The sequence below is a fragment of the Serinus canaria genome, chromosome 13 (assembly GCF_022539315.1).
Source record: "Serinus canaria isolate serCan28SL12 chromosome 13, serCan2020, whole genome shotgun sequence".
NCBI classification, from domain to species: Eukaryota; Metazoa; Chordata; class Aves; order Passeriformes; family Fringillidae; genus Serinus; species Serinus canaria.
The window spans coordinates 16,554,115-16,573,044 of NC_066327.1; the positions used below are offsets into that span (position 1 = coordinate 16,554,115).

At 60.5% G+C, this 18,930-nt stretch overlaps 1 protein-coding gene across 2 annotated transcripts; it reads left to right on the forward strand.

Annotated features, from left to right (window-relative positions):
• Positions 1 to 18,810, forward strand: AFAP1L1 (actin filament associated protein 1 like 1). 2 transcript variants are annotated; one of them, XM_009091698.4, is made up of 19 exons: positions 1 to 83; positions 10,607 to 10,735; positions 11,181 to 11,264; positions 11,572 to 11,669; positions 11,805 to 11,916; positions 12,259 to 12,357; positions 12,723 to 12,934; positions 13,267 to 13,446; positions 14,095 to 14,181; positions 14,408 to 14,501; positions 14,631 to 14,783; positions 15,174 to 15,385; positions 15,650 to 15,795; positions 16,102 to 16,180; positions 16,316 to 16,433; positions 16,559 to 16,723; positions 16,911 to 17,089; positions 17,339 to 17,467; positions 17,690 to 18,810. In XM_009091698.4, exons 1-19 carry the CDS (start codon positions 68 to 70, stop codon positions 17,711 to 17,713), a joined length of 2,316 nt encoding a protein of 771 aa, XP_009089946.3. In that variant the 5' UTR covers positions 1 to 67; the 3' UTR covers positions 17,714 to 18,810. The 2 variants fall into 2 exon arrangements, with proteins under 2 accessions (XP_009089946.3, XP_018771134.2); XM_018915589.3 differs by having other exon boundaries at positions 16,319 to 16,433.
• Positions 18,811 to 18,930: the final 120 nt, after the last annotated feature.

Sequence of the window (18,930 nt, forward strand, 5' to 3'; positions counted from 1 at the left end):
GGCCGCTGCCCGCGACACTCGCCCGCCCGCAGCTCCCGGGGCGGCCGCGGCGCCGCGGCTCCGGACCATGGACCGGCTCAGCGGTAAGGGACGGCACGGGAGGGACGGAGCAGACGGGAGGACGGGACGCGCATCCCATCCCCTCCCATCCCCTGCCGGGGCACAGCGCGGAGGGCAGCGGCGATGCCCGTGCCAGGCGCAGGGGGTCGCGGATGGCGCATCCCGTCCCAGCCGAGCGGGCGCATCCCTCGGCTCCGTGTGGGACCCTGCTCCAGCAGGGCCGGCTGGGCACCAACTGGAACCAGTTTCTCCTTGCTGCTAGGATGGGTAAAACACCAGGAGCCTGCAAGGGAGGCTGTGGGGTGTAAGCACTTGTTAGGGGAAGTTGTGGTGGTGGAAAGGGAGGTGTCGCTCCCCGATGGGGCTGATGGGGTTCAGAGGGTTTCCCTGGCCGGGAGTCTCCCAGAGCCACGGAGGGCGCGATCCCCACCCAGCTGGGAGCAGCTCCTTCCCACACGTGTGGGGTTCCTGCCTGCAGCCTGTGGCACCGCGCTCGCCGAGCTCCTGGCCTTTGATCTGGGATCTGTAGAAACCTGCCAGGGCTTCGGGCCAGCTCCGCAGAGAAGGTCCCGGCTCTCTGCTGGGGCTGCCAGGTCCCTGGAGGGAGCACGGGGAAGTTTGCAGGGGGATTGCTCCTTGCTACTGCTGATTGCAGCCTGGGGCTGCACAGGAGGAGCAGGTGGTGACAGAATGGAGCACGGGGGTGCTGGCCCTTGGAGGTGCTGCAGAAACACTGGCCAAAAGCGGTAAGAGAGTGGCCAGGGGCGTCTCTGGCTGCAGGGGCTGGACCACGCTGAAGTGCCGGGGCTGCTCAGGAGCGCTGTGGCTGCAGCCCCGGGTCAGCGCCACAAACACCCGCGGGTCAAGAGTTCCCCTTGCCGATGTAAAAGGATGGGGTGGCGTTTCCGCACTGGAAACGGCTCTGAGGAGTTTGGGAGCGCTGCAAACACAGGCACGATGTCAGTGGCCTGCAGCCCGGGAGGGGACAGGGACGATGACAGGGACAGCCGTCCCCTGTGCCTGTGTCCCGGGTGGCTTTGCTCGCTCTGAAGGAGGGAGCTGTGGCAGGAGGGGCAGTGCTGTCCAGTGACACTTCTTGATATCAGAGCTGTCCTCCAGGGTCCCAGAGGACATCACTGGGGACGGGGGGGCAGAGGGTCTCGGCTTCCCCATTCTCCTGCTGTGTGAGCTGATGGGAAATTCCCTGTTTGCACCCCTGAAATCACACCTAGGACCTCATGGCAGGGAAGGAGGGGATGCCCAGCTGAGGGAGCCATGTCTGGGCATGGTTTGGCCTCTCCACAGGTTGACCCTGCCAGGGAAGAGCCGTTTTATGTCCCACTGGCTGGTGCCTGCCTGCTTTGTTTTGAGTGCTTGTGATGAATTGCTGTTGGCACCTGGAAGGCTCCTTGCTAATGGAAATCCCCCCAGCCCCTCCTGCTCATCAGCCAGAGCTGCTGGATCCCTCTGGGGGCTGTGGCTCGTGGAGGGAAGGTTCCCTTTCCCAGTGAAAGGGGGGGGTCTGTGCCCATTCCCAGTCTCTGGCTGCTCTCTGGCAGAGCTCCTTCACCTGGAGCTCTGCTCAGGCCCTGCTGTATCCTGATTTTATCACCTGCCAGTTTTTCTCATGCCCAGCAGGCTGGGCACACCCAGTGCATGGCCCAGCTCTGCACCAGTGGCTGACTGGGGGATCGGTGCTGTTGGCAGAGTTGTTTCAGGTTGTGCTGATGGAGAGCCCAGCTCCCAAAGTGTGATTTGGGAGGCGATCCTTTGCTGGAACACGCCTGTGCTCACACGTGGCTTCTCCTCCCTCATTAGTGTCTCTTCCCTGACCTTTTGAGCCACCACAATTTAGGTCCTGCCCCAAACTTATCTGGGCTCTAAATCCAGCAAAGCCGGCGGAGATGTGTCGGGGATAAACTTGGCTCCAGCTCGCCCACAGGAATGGGGAGGCTGCAGGACGGGTGGGAGGGAGCCGGGATCATTCCTGCCCGGCCGCCTGCGAGCAGGCAGCAGGAATCCTGCCGGTGGAAGGAAGGCTCTGGGTGCTGAGCAGCGCAGCCCGGGCCAGCTGTTAGCGCCGGGCAAGTGCCGAGCTCTCCTCCGCATTGCAGCCATTCCTTCCATGGAAATCGGCCACCGCCTGTTCCTAGCCCGGGGGAGGTGGGGAAGGGGCTGAGGTGGCTAAAACAGGCTGGGAGGTGGGATGCTGGTGCTGCTGGAGCGCTGGAGCTGTTTGCCCCTCTGGATTTTCCATTCTCCTGCTGCGTGCAGCGCTGGCTGTAGCAGGGGGAGGCTGGATCGGTGTGAAGCCTCCTGGCAGCTCTGGAGAGGCAGCTGGAGGGGAAGGACACTGTGGGATAATGTCCCCCAGCCAGGAGCCCTGGGGACCGTCATATCTGCCTGCACTGCCTGGAAAACCTGCCTCTTTCCCACTCTTGACCTGGAAATGCTCTTTTCCTGTGCAAACGTGCTGAGCCGCGAGGCTGCCATGCCCTTTGCTGTGCGGCGGGGCCTGAGCTCCCACGGGCCTGCAGGAGGTTCCTATCCCTGCCCAGGAAAACTTTGTTTAAGGTTTTGAAGAAGCTGTCTCATCCCAAGCAGTGGGAAGCCTTTTCAGAGCAGAGCACTGCCTGTTGTTCAGTGGCCAAATCACTTGCTGGGGACAGGAGATAACAGTGGAGCAGAGTGGAGGCTTGAAGTGGTTTCTGGCTTCCCAGACTCGTGTCCTAACCCCTTAACCCTTCCCTGTTATCTAGTCTGGCACAGCTCACACTCCCTCCTGAGGAACACATCTCCTCCTGCACATAAGGAACCTTAAAATTAATGACACAGCTCTCTGCCCTGTAAAATACCAATTAAATGTCACTGTCACAGGCCAGCAACAAGACAATGGGGCTGGAAACATTTCACTGCCAGCCCTGCACGAACAAGGGGCTGGCACCCCAGCCAGGGCACCCAGGAGGTGACAGAGCAGGGAGGGCACCCTGGCAGGCAGCAGCCGCCTGTCATCACCCCGAGGTGCTGAAAGCAGTGGCATTTGGGGAGCTCAGGTCCCTGGGTGCATTCTGGGCTGACAATCTGCAGGGGGAAGGATAAAATAACCTCTCAGAGCCTCCCCCTGCTCCAGCTCCTTCTTTTCCTGCTCCTGATAAAGCCTCCCATGGCATCAAAGCCGGCTCTTTGGCAGGCGAGGGGAAACACTGACATTTCGTAACAGTTTGGAACAAAAACAGCTTTGCTCCAAGGGGTTTCCATGCTCAAAATATTTTTTTTTCTTTTTTTGAAGTGGTTTTCGTGTGCATTTGATCCTGGAAGTGATAAGAGGGAGCTGGGGGAGATGCTGGTATGCTCTGATTGCTGCCAATTAGCAGGAGATGTGTAAGGAGCACTTTGAAGAATGGCTTTGGCTTTCTCCGGGGGGTTTTTTTTGAGCATTAAACCCACCCAAGTTTGTGATGGAGGAACAGCTGCTCATTTTACGTGGTCCAAAATTTTGGGAAACTGTGGTTGTGAAGGACAGAAGAAGGACTAGAACTTTAGTAGCAGCAGGTTAGAGAGCTGGTTTTGGTGCCCCGGAGTGAAAAGCAGATGAACCAGTCCCAGCGCTGCTGGAGCCACCGGAGCAGTCTGTCACACCTTGTCACCTTTCCTGCCGGGACATCCCGTTCTCCTGGCCCTGCAGCCCTGCCCTGCAGGGGTTAACCGGGTAGGAAATGCTGTCGGATGGTGGCCTTGCCGCTGCACCTGATGCTCCCGGCGGAGCTGGGCAAGGGAAGGAAAGGGAAGGGCTGAGAAAATAATGCTCATCCTGCTGGCCGAGGGTCCTCGGGGGCAGCGCGGCCCCAGCCCCGCACACGGGGACCCTCTGTGTGCCCCGGCCTGGGGACATGGGGACAGGGCTGAGGTGGCCACTGGAGTGTCCCAACCCCCCCCAGCAGGCAGGGACACTCGTATCCAGCACAGCTCTGAACTCCTGGGCATTGTCGGGGTCAGGGCAGGGATGCCAGGGCTGGGAGCTGGGAGTTGGGCACATCTCCCTGCCCCAGCTCCAGGATATTCCCCACTGGCATCTGTGGGTTCTCCTCCACCAGCTCTGTAAAGGATCCACATCCTGCTGTGGAAGGCATTTGGGAAAGTGCAGTGGGATTTGGAAAAGCTGATCCTGCAAATCCCTGGCCATGCCCTGCTAGGTGAGGGTTTGGATCCTGCTCAGGATCCTGGCACAAGCTCCCCAGGTGACCTTTCCTCCCAAGAAGATGTGCCAGCTCTGGTGGCCTCCCCACACCTCACTCACTCCTGCAGGTTGGGAATTGCATCCAAGGCGTTTTGGACCTTGGCTTTGGGCAATGGGGATGCACAAGACTTGGAGAAGTGTCTCTTGGGGTGCAGAGAGCTTTCCAGCCCCACCAGAGGAGATTTTGGGGATGTGGGGTCTGGATCCAGCCCTGGGTGGTGGCGTGGAGTGATGGGAATTGGGGTTTCCCACTAGAACTCCTGCAATTAGCTGGAACTCCAAATCTGGAGGCTGAGGTTTGGAGGAGACCAAGGGCTACAGGGAGGTGACAGCTCCAGGTCCCTACAAGCAGGAAGGTGTGACCCAGGGAGGCTTCCCACTGCTCTGCCCACCATGGAGGGTGGGCACAGGGGTGGGCAGAGGCTTGGGGCACCATCCCAGGGCCTCTCCTAGTTCTGGAGGGGAGCCCAGGCCAACCTGTTGCTGGAGTTTGTTTGGAAAAGGCCGACACCAAAATTTTGGTTGGAGGAAACACAGTTTATTCTGGGTCCTGAGTAATCCTAACATCTCTCCTCTGCCTGAAGCTTGTTTTTTATACATTACTCAGCAGGTCTCGCCCCTGCCTGACTATTCCTTTAAAGGGCATCTCAAACCTCTCCTTTTCATTCATTATTTACATGTGTTTTCCAGCCAGCAGCCTCTGAGCCCAGCTCCCAGGCTGGAGCATCCTGCCATGAGCCTGCTGAGCCTGGCACCGAGCTCTGAAATGTAGCCTGGGCCTGGCACTGGGTCCTGAAATGTAGTCTGGGAGTTCTAAACCTGCTCCATGTGATTTTCCAGAGCTGATTGTGTGGGGCTGGGGTTAGGAGCAGAGTGTGGAGCCTGCCTGTGAGGACACAGCAGGGTCACTCAGATCTCTCACCTGGGTGCTTTTATTTGCTCAGCATCTCTCTGTGCTCAGCTGGGAGAGGGGTGACCCTGGAACCACCCCCTGCTCCTCTGGGCTGGGGGTGGCTGCAGCCTCCAGGCCAGGGGGATGGAGTTTGCTTTGGGTGAGCTAAAGCAAACAGCCACAGCCTTCCCCAGGAGGCAGAGAAAGGGGGGACAGCCCCTGGGGAAGGGGTCCTGCCACAGCACGGAGCACTGGGGGTCACTGGCAGTCTGGCTCACAAGGAGGTGCTTGTTGGTGATTTAATCAGCCTGTTAATAATTACCTGCAGCACTCAGAAGCTGCTGTGAAGGAGGACATGCCCTGCAGCCCAGCAGGGGCTGTCCCAGGGGCAATGTCACTGCAGGGAGCCTCTGTCCCTCTGGTGCCCCGTGGCTGTGCTGGAGGGGCACTGCCCACACTGGGGTGCCCAGGGGACTGTGCAGGGTGAGGGGCTGGGGGGGCAGATCTCCCACCCACACCCATGCTGGGGTGAGCCCAGCACCACTCCCTTGGGCCGTCCTGGCACCGGGCAGGGTGGGATCCCATTTAATCCTTGTTCCCATTAATCTAATTACTCAGGGAAGAGGCTTCTCTGCCCCCCCCGGAGTGAGTGATGGTTCCTGCAGTGTGTGAGCTGCCAGGGACACCAATGCAGGTGATAATCTCTGCCCTCTGCACGCTCCATCAGCTGTAATTACACTTCCCTCTATTCAGGACTCCTGTTTCCTCCTTCAGGAGGGGAGGAGGATGTGAGAAGCTGTCTCCTCGGGGCAGGAGTGTGCTCACAGGGGGTGTTTGCTGTCCTGCTTGTGTCCAGCTCCCTCCTGCAGGGCACAGCTGGGGCTCCAGGGCTGCCCCACAGCTCTTCTCCCCTTTTTGGGGGTGCTGAGGACTCAGAGCCCCTCTGTGCAGAGAGCCAGGGTGGGGCAGGGGGTTGGGAAGAGCCTGGCTGGGGGAGCAGCTCTGGGCTGGGCTTGGCTGGTCCCTGCTGGGCAGGGCCAGGAGATAAGGCTCTGTGCAGGGCTGCTTAACCTGGGGAGAGGAGCCTGAGCTGGCAGAGGCTTGGGACAGGCCCAGGACCCTCTGTGCCACTGCTGGAGTGAGCTGGTGCCACTGGAGCCCAGCTGGGAAGGGATCCCCAGAGCTGCTGGCATTGCTGGGGTGTCTGCAGCACATGGGGCACTGATGGAGGAGGCACAGCAGGCACAGCCAGGCACCTTTGTGCTTTTAACCCTTCTGGTGCCTCAGCCAGGGCACCCTTTGTGCTTTCCAACATTTCTGGTGGTACAGCCAGGCACACTTTGTGCTTTCCAACATTTCTGGTGGCTCAGCCAGGGCACCCTTTGTGGTTTTTAACCCTTCTGGTGGCTCAGCCAGGGCACCCTTTGTGCTTTCCAACATTTCTGGTGGCACAGCCAGGGCACCCTTAGTGCTTTCTAACCCTTCTGGTGGCTCATCTGCCCCTCTCCCAGGATGGAGGAGCTCTCCAAGCCCTTGTGTGAGGGGAGAGGCTGCTGCTCCTGAGGCAGAACTGGTGATTCTCAAGCAATCAGGTTCCACACTCACCTCCCAGGATGGATTTTCCAAGGCTATCAGCTGAGGATATCACTTACTGCAAGGCCACGATGATGAGGCCCCAGGGCTGTGCATGGTGCTCTGCCTGCATGCTGGAAGAGCTGAGACTTGAGATCTGAGCTTGCCTTGTGCTCCCCAGCACTCAGGGGTGCTGCAGCACCCAAACTGGGAGTGAGATCACGGAGTTACCCCAGTGAGGGGCAGCTGGGGGGCCAGGGAGGGTGGCAGGGTCCCAGGCAGGCAGGAGCCAGCCCTGAGAGCTCAGTCCTGCTGGAGCTGTTGGATGTAGAGTCAGAGGCTCCCCCATCCTCCCCGCTCAAGGGGCCCTTGTTCGCAGGGAGGAGATGATTCATGTGCACCGAGTGGCCCCTCAGCAAATCTTCCACTGTCAGGGGATGTTGCCAGGGCTCAAGAGTGATCATTGATGGCTGGCTTTTCCTGAAACCCCTGCGGCCTGGAGCAGGACAGATTAGGATGAGGAGGAAGAGGTTTTTTTCCAGGCTGCTGTTCCTGGCCCTCCCAGCCCAACCCAGTTTGCCCACACCAGCAGGTGCTGAGTGATGGGAGCAGAGCCTGGCTGGCTCCTGCCCCCTCCAGGGCCCAGTGCTGCCCCTCTCCTGCCCCTTGGCAGGGCAGTGGCCGTGGGCAGGGTGCAGGCAGCTCTGTCCCGCTGTCCCCTGCACAAAGGAACAATTCTGGGAGCCCCAAGTCACCCCCACCGAGGCACTTCCTCCTCCCCAGAGGGAAGAAACCTCCTTGGGAGTGGGAATGGGAACAGGAGCTGCCCTGGGAGCTCAGCAGAGTGCCCGTGGGCTTCCTCAGAGAGCAGCAGTGCTGGGGCTGGAGGGGCTGCCAGCATCTCACCCCTCTGCTGATGCCATCCTGGGGCACCCAGCAAGGCCTGGGGACACGTGCCAGCACTGCAGGGCTCTTGCAGGTGGCTCCACATCCACCTGTGGACAGGTGAGCAGGGTTTGTGTGCTGCAGAGAGCAACTCTGGGGCTGTTTGTCCTGCAGGGCTCCCCCAGGGGCTGGCTGTCCCTGGGTGCTGTCCCCTCCTGTTCAGGAGCTCCCACGGTTGGTTTGCTGTGGGTGGCAGCTGTGAGGAGCCCCGTGCTGGCAGGCAGAGCAGCCAAGGGCCCTGCCCTGCCAACAGGAAGGATTTATTTGTGCCTGGGTTTTATTTTAGCTACAAACAATGGCCGCTACTCCCAGCATCCGATTTCCCCCTCGGCCCCAGGCATCACCTGGTGCAGGAGGAAGCGTGGCCGGAGGCAGGGGAGCTGTGAACACAGGATGGGGGTCCCTGAGCACCTCCCACTGCATTTCAGAGCTGTGATTCAGCACCTCCCTTCCCCGGGGCTCTCTCAAGCTCCAGGCTGGGCTTTTCTTGGAGTGAGAACTCCATGGGCTTGTCTTATCTCTCCCCTTGCAAAAGCTGGGTCTCCACACCAGGAAACTCCTGCTTTGGTTTGGCCAGACACTCTTCCTCCTCCTCTTCCTCCTCTCTGCAGGTTACTGGAGCAGGACCCAGTTTTTGCTGCTGTGCTGGGGCAGAGCCAGGGAGGGGTAGGGAGGTTCTGCAGCTGCAGCCTGTGTCCAGCCCTTATCTCTGTGCTGGGAAAAGGCTCCCTGAGCAGGGGAGCACTTGTGGGGGCTAAAAATAGAGCTGGGCTGCAGAGGGGGGCTGCAGGGCATGCAGCTCCCCTGCAGCACCGTGCTTGGTGCTGCTGCCTGGGCAGGATTTGGCAGCACTGCCCCGGTGTCCTGCATGGCAGCAGTGTCCTGCTGCTGTCCCCTTGGTCACCCTGTCCCAGCAGAGCCACCCTGGGTCCCCCAGCCCATCCAAGCCTGTGAGTTAATGCTAAAGCCATCTGCTGCCACGGGTCCTGGCCTTCCCAGGCCCAGAGAGCTCATGGACATCTTCCATCCTGCCTCAGACGTGGAGAGGAGGGTGTTCCTGGTGTTCCTGTCTGTCCTGGGCTGTTCCAAGCCTCAATGCAGGGCAGAGGGGTGGTCCCACAGATTTTGGGGGCTGGAGGAGCCCCAGCAGAAAGCAGCAGGTGGGAGCCATTTGCCAGCACCATCTGGAGGTGTCCCAGAGCAGGGGACACAGGGTCCCTGTGTCACCTGTGGTCACTCTGACTCCCCACCCCTCCTCCCAGGAGCCCTTCACTGTCCTGCTGTCCCTGTCCCGGGCTCAGAGCCCCCAGGGGCACTGGCACCAGTGCCCACCCCTGGGGCAGCTGTGTCCCTGTCCCCTGGGCCAGCTCTGTGGCTCTGAGCTCGCTCCCACCAGCTCTTGTCTGTGCTGAACCTTGCCTGCCAGGTGACCTTGGGTGTCCCACCATCCCTGCTGCCCCCTTGGAGCAATCTCCCCTCACTTCCTGCAGCCCCTCCATTAATCTCCCTCAGGCTGGAAGCCTAACGAGCATAGGAAATTAATTCCTTGCCTCCCTGTGCTCCCCCAGGCTCTGCTCAGCGTGCCCTCCTGGGATCACAGGCCTCTTTGACTGCCCCCCCTCCCTCCCCCGTTGTATTTTGGAGGATGTTTAACAAGGGAGATGGAGGGGACAGCTCAGCTGGGGGAACAAAGAAGCCTTCAGAGCTGTGTGTCCGTGCTGAGTGTGCCCAGCTCGGGGCACTGCTGCTGAGCCCAGCCCCTGCCAGCAGCCCTGGCACAACAGGCACCTCAGCTCTGGTGCCCAGGGGGTCCTTGTGCCCCCTCCCTGCCTGCTGGGGCACTGGTCACAGAAACCAGGCTGCCCTTATGGCCCTGGCTGGCCCAGAGCCCTGACATGGAGCTGGTGCCTGTGATGGGACATGTCCTGCACATGGCAGGGGATGGGGGTGCTGCTGACCCCCAGCCTGGGGTTTGGGGTGTCCTGGGAGGGGGGGGGATGCTGCTGACCCCACGGGCTGGGGTTTGGTGAGCTGTGGAAAGCCAGTGCAGGGAGGAGCCTGCACAGTCCCCGTCCCCTTGGTGGGAGCTGGTGGCTGAGCTGGGGCAGCAGGAGGGTGGGTGACTCCCGAGATGTTTGCAGCTGCTGGCTGGACAGGGTGCACTGCCCGGTGCTGTGCCCAGAAGGGCTGAGGCTGGGGCTCAGCTTGGCACTGGGCAGGGAGGAGGAAGCAGGAGGTTTGTGGAGTGCAGGGAGGCAGGAAGAGCCTCGTGAGCCACATCCTGCCCTGTGTCCTGGGATGGTGGCAATTTGGACTGGCACGTTGTCTCTGTGCCCAGGGGCTCGTCTTGGCTGGCACTGCTCCACATCATGCCCCTCCTGCTGGGCTCCCCTTCACCCTTGAAACACCAGCTGCTTTTTTTGTGCTGTTTGTGGCTCCACGTCCCTCACATGAGGAAGGAGGATCCCAGCAGTGGCTCAGATCCCTTCCCTTCCTCTGGGCAGTTCCCTGTGCCAGCCCTTGCTGCTGCCCTGCTCTGCCAAGGAGCAGTGTGGGGACAGCTACAGCCCAGCCAGGGTGTCCCCACGCTCTGGGGCACCCTCTGTCCCCTCCTTGGAGTCATCCCCATCAGTCAGCACGTCCGAGCTGCCTCTGCAGTGACCCTTGGCCTCTGTTTCTGTCCCTGGAGACCCAAAGCCAGCTGTGTGCCACCCCAGCTGTGCTGAGAGGATGTTTGGTGGCTGCCAAGAGGAGGGATCCTGCACTGGGAGCAACTGCAGCTCTTTCTTTCTGCCCCGTCCAGAGCTCCAAGTTTGCTGGAGTTCCAGCCCATTTTGCCTTGTCTTAACCCCAGCACCCCAACACCCCCTGGCTGACGGGATTTTTCCTGCTCCCCTCAGTGCTGGACCAGCTCCTGCCAGAGCTCAGCGTTCTGCTCAAGCTGCTGGACCATGAGTACCTGAGTGCCACCACGCAGGAGAAGAAGCTGGCTGTGTCCACCATCCTGCAGAAGCTGCAGCCGCCTGCAGGTCTGTGTCCCTCTCCTGTGGTGGCCACTGGCTGTTCCCAAAGGCACTGGGTGTCCCCAGGAGGGCAGGGAAAAGCTTCTGCAGGGCAGGGATGAGCCCAGCACCTGCTCAGCCCCCTCAGGGCACTTTGCTTTCCCTTCTGAGCTCCTCCCTGCCCCGGGAGCAGGGCTGGCGTCAGCCGTACCCCGGGTGCAGGAGGGAGGGCTGCTCCCTGCGGAAATGCAGCTTCCAGAGCTCTTCCTGCCTGCATTTGTGCTGAGCACAGGGGTTTCCGCTGGCACTGTGCACCTGGGCCTTCACAGAGTCCCCATTCCTGCTCTCCTGGGGGAGCCACAGCATCCCTGGGGGTTCCTCCATCCCCAGTGCCTGCTCTGTGTCCCTGGGATTGTGGGCACGAGGGGTAGCAGTGCCAGCCCCAGGCTCAGAGCGTCCCTCTCAATTCCAGGGAAGGATGTGGACTACATGTATGTCAACACAGCGTCCCTGGGCAATGGCACCAGCTTCGTGGAGTCCCTCTTTGAGGAGTTTGGTAGGTGTGGCTGAGCTGGAGGGGTGCCCTGGGGGTCATGCTGGTCCTGGGGTCCTTTGGAAGAAGGGTGACACCTACATCCTTGTGTCCAGAGTGGTCATCATCGCTCTGGGTGCTTGTTCCTGCTCCCTTGGAGCTGTGTGGGGGCTGGCCATGAGGGAACCCAAGCTCCAGCTGTGTTTAGCAGTGGTTCCCATCTCCCAGCACCTCCCCAGGGAAGGGCCATGGAGGGAGATCCCTGCAGGGCACAGCTGGGATGTCCAGCTCTGCTTTCCTGCTCCCCTCACCCTCTGCTTATCCCGTGCAGACTGTGACCTGCGGGACCTGCAGGACATGCAGGAGGAGGAGGGGGACACCAATGACACTGCTGGCTTGGAGCTGGCAGGGAGCCAGACAGCCAAACCTGTAAGTGCCTGGTTGTCCCCGAGCCAGGTCTGCGTGGGGAAGTGACAGTGGCCAGGGTGGGACCCTTCCTGTGCCCTGCAGGGGCTCTTGCCCCTGCTGCTGCCCTGGTTAAAGCTGGAGGTGTTTCTGCTCTAGGTTCCTGTGGATCCTGCTCCTCCTCTGCCCACCACTCCCCCTCCTGAGGATTACTACGAGGAAGCGCTGCCCCTGGGCCCTGGCAAGGCCCCCGAGTACATCACCTCCCGCAGTGAGTCCTGCTCCAGCCAGGCCAGCAGCGGGGTGGGGGGAGCCCCACGAGCTGCCCACTGCATCCCTCACCTGCCTGACAAGCCAGGCAGCTCTCAGTGACTCATCCTGGGGAAGGAATGGTCGCTGCTCCCACCAGCAGTGCTCCTGTCCCACTCCCTCCCATCCCACTTGGTATTGCAAGGAGTTGTTTGCTCCAGCCAGACTGGGAATGAGGTGATGGGAGAGATCAGAGCCACGGGAGGATGGGATGCCCTGGGAGGTTGAGCTTGGCTGTGCCCCACTGAGCATCCATGAGGGAAAACCATGTGTACCAGCCCCAGCCCCTGTGCTTCCCCTGCAGACAGCTCCAGCCCCCCCAACTCCATCGAGGACGGCTATTACGAGGATGCAGACAGCAGCTACCCTGTCACCAGGATAAATGGGGAGCAGAAAAGTTCCTGTAGGTATCTAGGTAACAGGGAGGGGAGAGCTTTGGCAGGGTCCAGCCCGAGGTGGGGCTTGAGCAGTGGGCTGGGGGATGCTGGGGTTGAGGCTGGAGAACCAGGGTTTCAAAGTGTAAGCCTTGCAGAGAAAGAAACCAGCCCAGGGCTCTGGATAGAGGCACCTGGGGCTGGCACTCAGCCCATGAGCATCCTGCAGGATTCCAAGGGAAGTGGAGGTGGCTGCTGCCAAAGGCTGCTGTTTCCAGAGGATGACAGGGAATCCACCTTTCCTGGCACCCAGCTCTGTCTGGAGCTGCTGGGCGTGGGGAACCCTGGCCGGGTGTGTGGCACCTTTTAGGGTGACTCCCCTGCTTCCTTGCAGACAATGACTCGGATGCCATGAGCAGCTCATACGAGTCCTATGACGAGGAGGAGGAGGAGGGCAAGGGCCAGCAGCTGACACACCAGTGGCCCTCGGAGGAGGCTTCCATGAACCTGGTGAAGGATTGCCGGATCTGCGCGTTCCTCTTGCGCAAGAAGCGCTTTGGACAGTGGGCCAAGCAGCTCACCATCATCCGGGATGGCAAACTGCTGGTGAGCCTGGCCTGGGGGTACGGACACCCCCTGGGGGGACGGGAGGGTGGCTGAGCCCAGGCTGAAGGAACAAAAGCACCATCCAAACCAAGCCCTTGCCCAAGGCTGCCACACAAGCAGGAGCTGCCCTTATTACCTTGCAAGGGAACAGAGGGCTCCCCTGGTTTTGGGACACCACGGAGTGAAAGGGCACCCTCAGGCTGTTGCACAACCTGAGCCACCTCCAACTATGCCACCAGCGAGGGACCCTAAGACCCCATCTGTGGGACCCCCCAGCACAGCAGCCAGGTAGGTGTGGCTGAGCCCTGAGCAGTTCTCTCCACTTCCCTCAGTGCTACAAAAGCTCCAAGGACCGGCAGCCACACGTGGAGGTGCCCCTGGCCACCTGCAATGTCATTTATGTCCCCAAGGACGGGCGGCGCAAGAAGCATGAGCTGCGGTTCTCGCTGCCGGGGGCTGAGGTTCTGGTGCTGGCAGTGCAGAGCAAGGAGCAGGCTGAGGAGTGGCTCAAGGTACCACTGCTCCTGCCCGGGGCATCCACAGACCCCCCCTTGGCATCCTCCCTGTGCCCTGGGGAGGGGGCTGCTCTGGGAATGGCCTTGCCCTGCTGGAAGGGGAAGGGGGCTTTGCTCCTGTCTCTTATCGGCCGCTTCCCAGGGCCTGGGTGGCTCCGGCGCTGATAGCCCCGGCTGGGGGGATGTTTGCTCTCCCCTTCCTCTTCCCCAGGGCCCTTTCCTGCCTTTGTTCGGGGCCGGGAAGCGGGGGATGCCGGGAAGGGGCGGTGGGTGGGAAAGGAGCCTCTGAGCACACCAGCGACGCAGCTGTCACCCCAAATGTGGGAGAATGGGGGGCTTTACACACCCAGGGCACACCACACCTTAAAACAGGGGGGTCACAAGGTGTCCTGTGCTTGCAAGGTGAGGCTGGCTTGGCACCTATATCTGTCCCTTTTGAGATTTCCAAAATCCCTGACAAAATCCACAAAACTGGTTGAAGTTTTGAAGGGAACAAGGTGTGAGCAGTCCTGATCTGGGTGTGCTGCCCTGAGCTGTGGGGACCAGAACGTGTCCCCCTGGCTCTGGTAGTGAAGGAGCTGAGCCAGGGAGGGCAGCCCTGGCCCTCAGGTCATTTTGAGGTCACAGTTGGGGCTGTCTGTGCAGGTGATAAAGGAAGCCAGCAGTCCAGCAGCAGGCGGGATGGAAGCCCCCACCTCCCCAGTGATGCCGTGCAAGATGGAGCTGGACAAGGTGATGATTCCTAGGGGCCCTCTCCAGGGCTGTGTGGGGCTGCTCTGGACAAACCTGGGGAACATGGGTCTGGGGGACCCCAAATTCCTGGGGCTGCACGAGGAGCCTTTCCCATTCCTGCAGCAGCTCTGCAGGGCTGGGAAGGAGAACAGGAGCTGGAAATCCCAACCCTGTGCAGGGGGTGAAGGGCTGGGAGTGGTGCTGATGGGATTCTGCTCTCCCACAGCGGCTGTCCCAGGAGAAGCACACCTCGGACTCGGACAGTGTGGCCATGGGTGACACCGGGTCCCCAGCCACCCGCAGGGAGCACGGAGAGCACGGTACAGTCCCTGTCCCCACTGCCCACCCAGCCAGGGCCAGCTGTGTGCCCCCAGCTGGGCAGCATCCTCCGCAGCCAGGTGGGATGACAGGACACGCACCAGGGTCACACAGCTACCCTGTCCTTCCAGGGAAAGGCAAAAAGAGCGGCCTGGCTGACCTGAAGGGCTCGATGAGCCGGGCAGCAGGGAAGAAAATCACCAGGATCATCAGCTTCTCCAAGAAGAAGCCATGCCCCGAGGACACCCAGACCTCCTCCACCGAGGAGGTCATCCCCTGCTGCGGTTCGTGCGGGCTGGGGGCAAAGATGGGGCTGGGAGTAGAGTGGGATCAGTTGGGAGTGACATCCCTCAGCAGGGCTGCAGGGGTCAGGGGTGGGAACGAGCTCACTGAGGAGGTGTGACACCTCCACAGGCTGGGAAATGCAGGCCTGGCTCTGCAAATTCCAGTGATGAGTAGGCAAGGAGTCACTCGTGTCCCCAAAAACAGGCTTGAGGGGACTTTGTGGTACCGAGCTGGCAGCTCCTCTGGGCCCAGCTGGTTGTCTGGGGGAAAACTGAGGCACAGAAGGGCTGGATGAGCAGGAAGCCATGCTGTAAGCTCTGTCCTGTCAAAGCCTGCCTGAGGCACAGCCAGGCAGGCGCTGATGCCCTTCCCTCCCCTGGCCCCCCCAGGCTACCTCAGCGTGCTGGTGAACCAGTGCTGGAAGGAGCGCTGGTGTCGCCTCAAGGGCAACACGCTGTACTTCCACAAGGACCGCACGGACCTGCGCACCCACGTGAACGCCATCGTCCTGCGGGGCTGCGAGGTGCTGCCCGGCCTGGGCCCCAAGCACCCCTTCGCCTTCCGCATCCTGCGCCAGGGGCACGAGGTGACGGCGCTGGAGGTGAGCAGGGGGGGAGCGGCGTTCTGAGGATGGGGTTGCCAGGCTGGGGGAGCAACCCTTGGAATGATCAACACCCCATGCAAGCAGTGCCTTGTTTGGCCCTCCCCTGGAAAGCTCAGGGCACATTTTGGGTGAGCTGGGGCAGGCGCACGGGGACTTGGTGCGCAGAGGGGGATTGCGCACAGCAGGGCTTTGTGTCAGGAGGCAGCAAGGATGAGGGGCTGGGAGCTGGGTGTGCACCCCAACTCTTCCTCTGCTCTCCAGGCAAGCTGCTCTGAAGACCTGGGCCGCTGGCTGGGTCTCCTCTTGGTGGAAACAGGCTCCCAGACAGCCCCAGAGGCCTTGCACTACGACTACGTGGATGTGGAGACCATTGCCAACATCGTGACAGCCGTGAGACACTCCTACCTGTAAGGCTGTGCTGCTGCTGTGCTAGGGGCTGGGTGCTGGGCTGGGCGTGGTGATCCTTGGCCCTGTGGAGTCCCTAGAACGGGCACAGGCTGGACTGTGGTTTGTGGCTGGGATCTCAGGGACACTCAGTGCCCCCCGGGTTGTTCCCTAGGGCAGGATGGGAAGCTGAAAGGGTTTCATCAGTGCTGATGGAGGGTGTGTTAGGGTGTGGTCATGAGATGCAGGAATCCCTTTGAGCTGGAAGGGTTCCCTGAGGGGCTGGCAAGGATGTTCTGGAAAGGAAGAGCCCACCCCTCCTTCTGCAGGTGGGCCAGCTCCTCCCAGGATCAGCGGGCAGACTCCTCTCGGGTGGTGTACGATGATGTCCCCTATGAGAAGGTTCAGGTGAGCACGACTTTGTGGCTCGTTCTCTCCTGCCACAGTGGCTCAGGGAGCCGTGTCCCGGTTGGGATGGCCCTGCAGGTGTCTCAGCTGGGAGATGGCCCTGCAGGTATCTCAGCTCTCTCTCTCTCCTCGCAGCAGGCGGAGGAGGATCCGGGGCGGCCGGGGGCCGCTCAGGTGAAGCGCCACGCCTCGTCCTGCAGCGAGAAGTCGCGGCGGGTGGACCCGCAAGTCAAAGTGAAGAGACACGCATCCAGTGAGTCCCTGGGCCACAAAACTTGCCAGGGCTCCTGGCCAGTTCCCCTGAGGGATGTGGGTGGGCTCAGCTGGACAGCAGGTGCCATGGGCGCAGCCCTTCATGGGCTGTCCCCGTGTCTGCAGGTGCCAACCAGTACAGGTACGGCAAGAACCGGGCCGAGGAGGACGCCAGGCGATTCCTGACAGAGAAGGAGAAGCTGGAGAAGGAGAAGGCATCGATCCGCAGCGAGCTGATGTTGCTGCGGAAGGAGAAGCGGGAGCTGCGGGAAGCCTTGAAGGGCAGCACGGGTAGGTCGGGGCCATGGGAGCGCTGCGGCTGCTGCCGGAGCACAGGGACACCGGGCTGGCCACAGGGACAGGGTGGCGGGAGCTGGGCTGGCTGCAGCGCTCTGCCGGGCTGGCAGCCCCATCTAGTGTCCCTGTGCAGAGGATGGGTGGATTCTCCCGGCGCTGAGCGTGGTGGTTGTGCAAGCAGGGCCGCGGCTGCAGGAGCTGGAGCAGCGGGTGGCGGAGCTGGAGGAGCGCTGCCGGCAGAAGGAGGAGTCTCGGGTCGATCTGGAGCTCAAGCTGACCGAAGTGAAGGAGCAGCTGAAGCAGTCGCTGGCAGGAGGGCCAGCCCTAGGGCTGGCCGTGACCAGCAAGGCTGAGAATGGGGTATGCATCCCTTTTTCCTCAGTTAGAGCTCCAGCTTCTGCAAGAAACAGTGGTTGGGTATTGTGGGAAGCAGCACAGGGGAGAGGGGACATCCCTCTGGCTTTGTCCCTTTGAGGGCAGATGTGTATGAATTGAATTTGGTCACCTCAACTTTAATCTCATTACAGTCCACACTTTTTTTTTTTTTAATCTGGTTGTTTATACTTCCTGGGTTTCCTGAGCTTTTGCTTTTCTCCCCGTTTTCCACAGGAAACTACAAACAAGCCAAACGGGAGCCCCCCTGAGCACTTGGTCCCTGTGAACTGTGCGGCAGAGCTGAGGAAGAGAAGCCCCTCCATCATCCCTGCCAACACGGGGAGCGTGCTGCGGAAAGCCAAGGTCCTGCTCAGCCCTCCCTCTCCTTCCTGGGCCCACGGGAAATCTCAGTTTTTGCCTCTTGTTTAACCATGAAATCATGGAAGTGCAGGGCTGGGTGGGAGAGGAAAATGCTTGGAAGATGCTGGGTCCAAAGCCTCCAGCAGGGAGGGATGCCTTAAAGTGTTCCTTTTCCAGTGATGTCTCCTCATCCTTTTTTTTTTCTTTTTCTTCCTTCCTTTGCAGGAATGGGAAAAGAAGCAGACTTAAGTCAGCCTGCCAAGCCCTGAACACACACTGGGGATCATGGAGGAGCTGCCAGCCCCCTTTCTCTGAGACACTGGGAGGGTGCTGGGAAGGCGTGGTGGAAGAGCCGCTCTGCCAGCCCCACCACAACAGAACCAACTCCATAAACCAGGGGAAGGGGGCGGGAGGGGACTGGGGAGGCGGGTGGGAGTTCCTTGTGGATCAGGGTCACAAACTACTGGGAAACCCAGCTCTGGGGGAGCCTGCCCCGGAGCCTGACACAAACTCTGGATGCAGAAGGAAGGAGGGAAGAGCCTGGGGCTGGCAGTTGGCACTGCTCAGCAGGTGCTCCAGTTTTGGGGATCAGCGTGTGTCCAGGCTAACATCTGCCAAAGCAACCATGGACTCGTTGGGGTTTTGGCCCCCTCAACTTTGGGATTCAGGAGCTGCTCAGGACCAGCACCTTCGGAGATGCCAGTTGTTCACCCTGCTCACTGCTCCCAGTTCTGCAGGGTCTCATCTCAGGGTTCCTCATGGCTCGAGCTTGCTGTGCCTCAACCAAGTGCCTTTGTCCAATATTTCCTTCTTGTTCTCCAGGCAGTAAGGGTGAGAGCATGCTGCCTTCCCTTGGAATGAAGGAAGCTCAAGTGTCAGCATTAACAGTGGGCACCTTTTACCTTTGCTAAACAGCTTAGAAATGCTGCAAAGGGCTGGGGATGGAGGCAGGCCAGCTTCCCGCACGGGTCCCATCCTGGTTTTGGGGAGAGCAGGGGAGGGGACAGGGCTGTCTTCTGGCCAACAGCACATTCACACTCTGGCTGCTGCACTCAGACACAGGTTGGTAATGCATGTGATCAAAATGGAGTGAAGGGAAGTCTAAAAATTAAAAAAAAAATCAGCATGGCTGTTGGAGCAGAAAAGTAAAATAGAGTAAGGTCATTCAGCACAGGCAGAAACAAGGGACAGGAATGGAAAGGCCTCAGCTTTTGTGCTGGGAACAAGGGAGTCAACATCACCCTCTCATGCTATGGACTGCCACAATTAACCTCTGGAGCTCGCTCTTCCACAGCCCTGTGTTAGTACCTAGGTAAGCAGCTTTTAATAAAAACACTGGCACTGGCCTGCCCGGTCCTGTGGCTGAGGGAACAGGGTGGGAATGCTGCTCCTGCTCCCAGGACTGGGCTCAGCACAGCTGTGGCAGCAGCTGCTGGGACAAGCAGCTCCCTGAAAGCACATCAGAG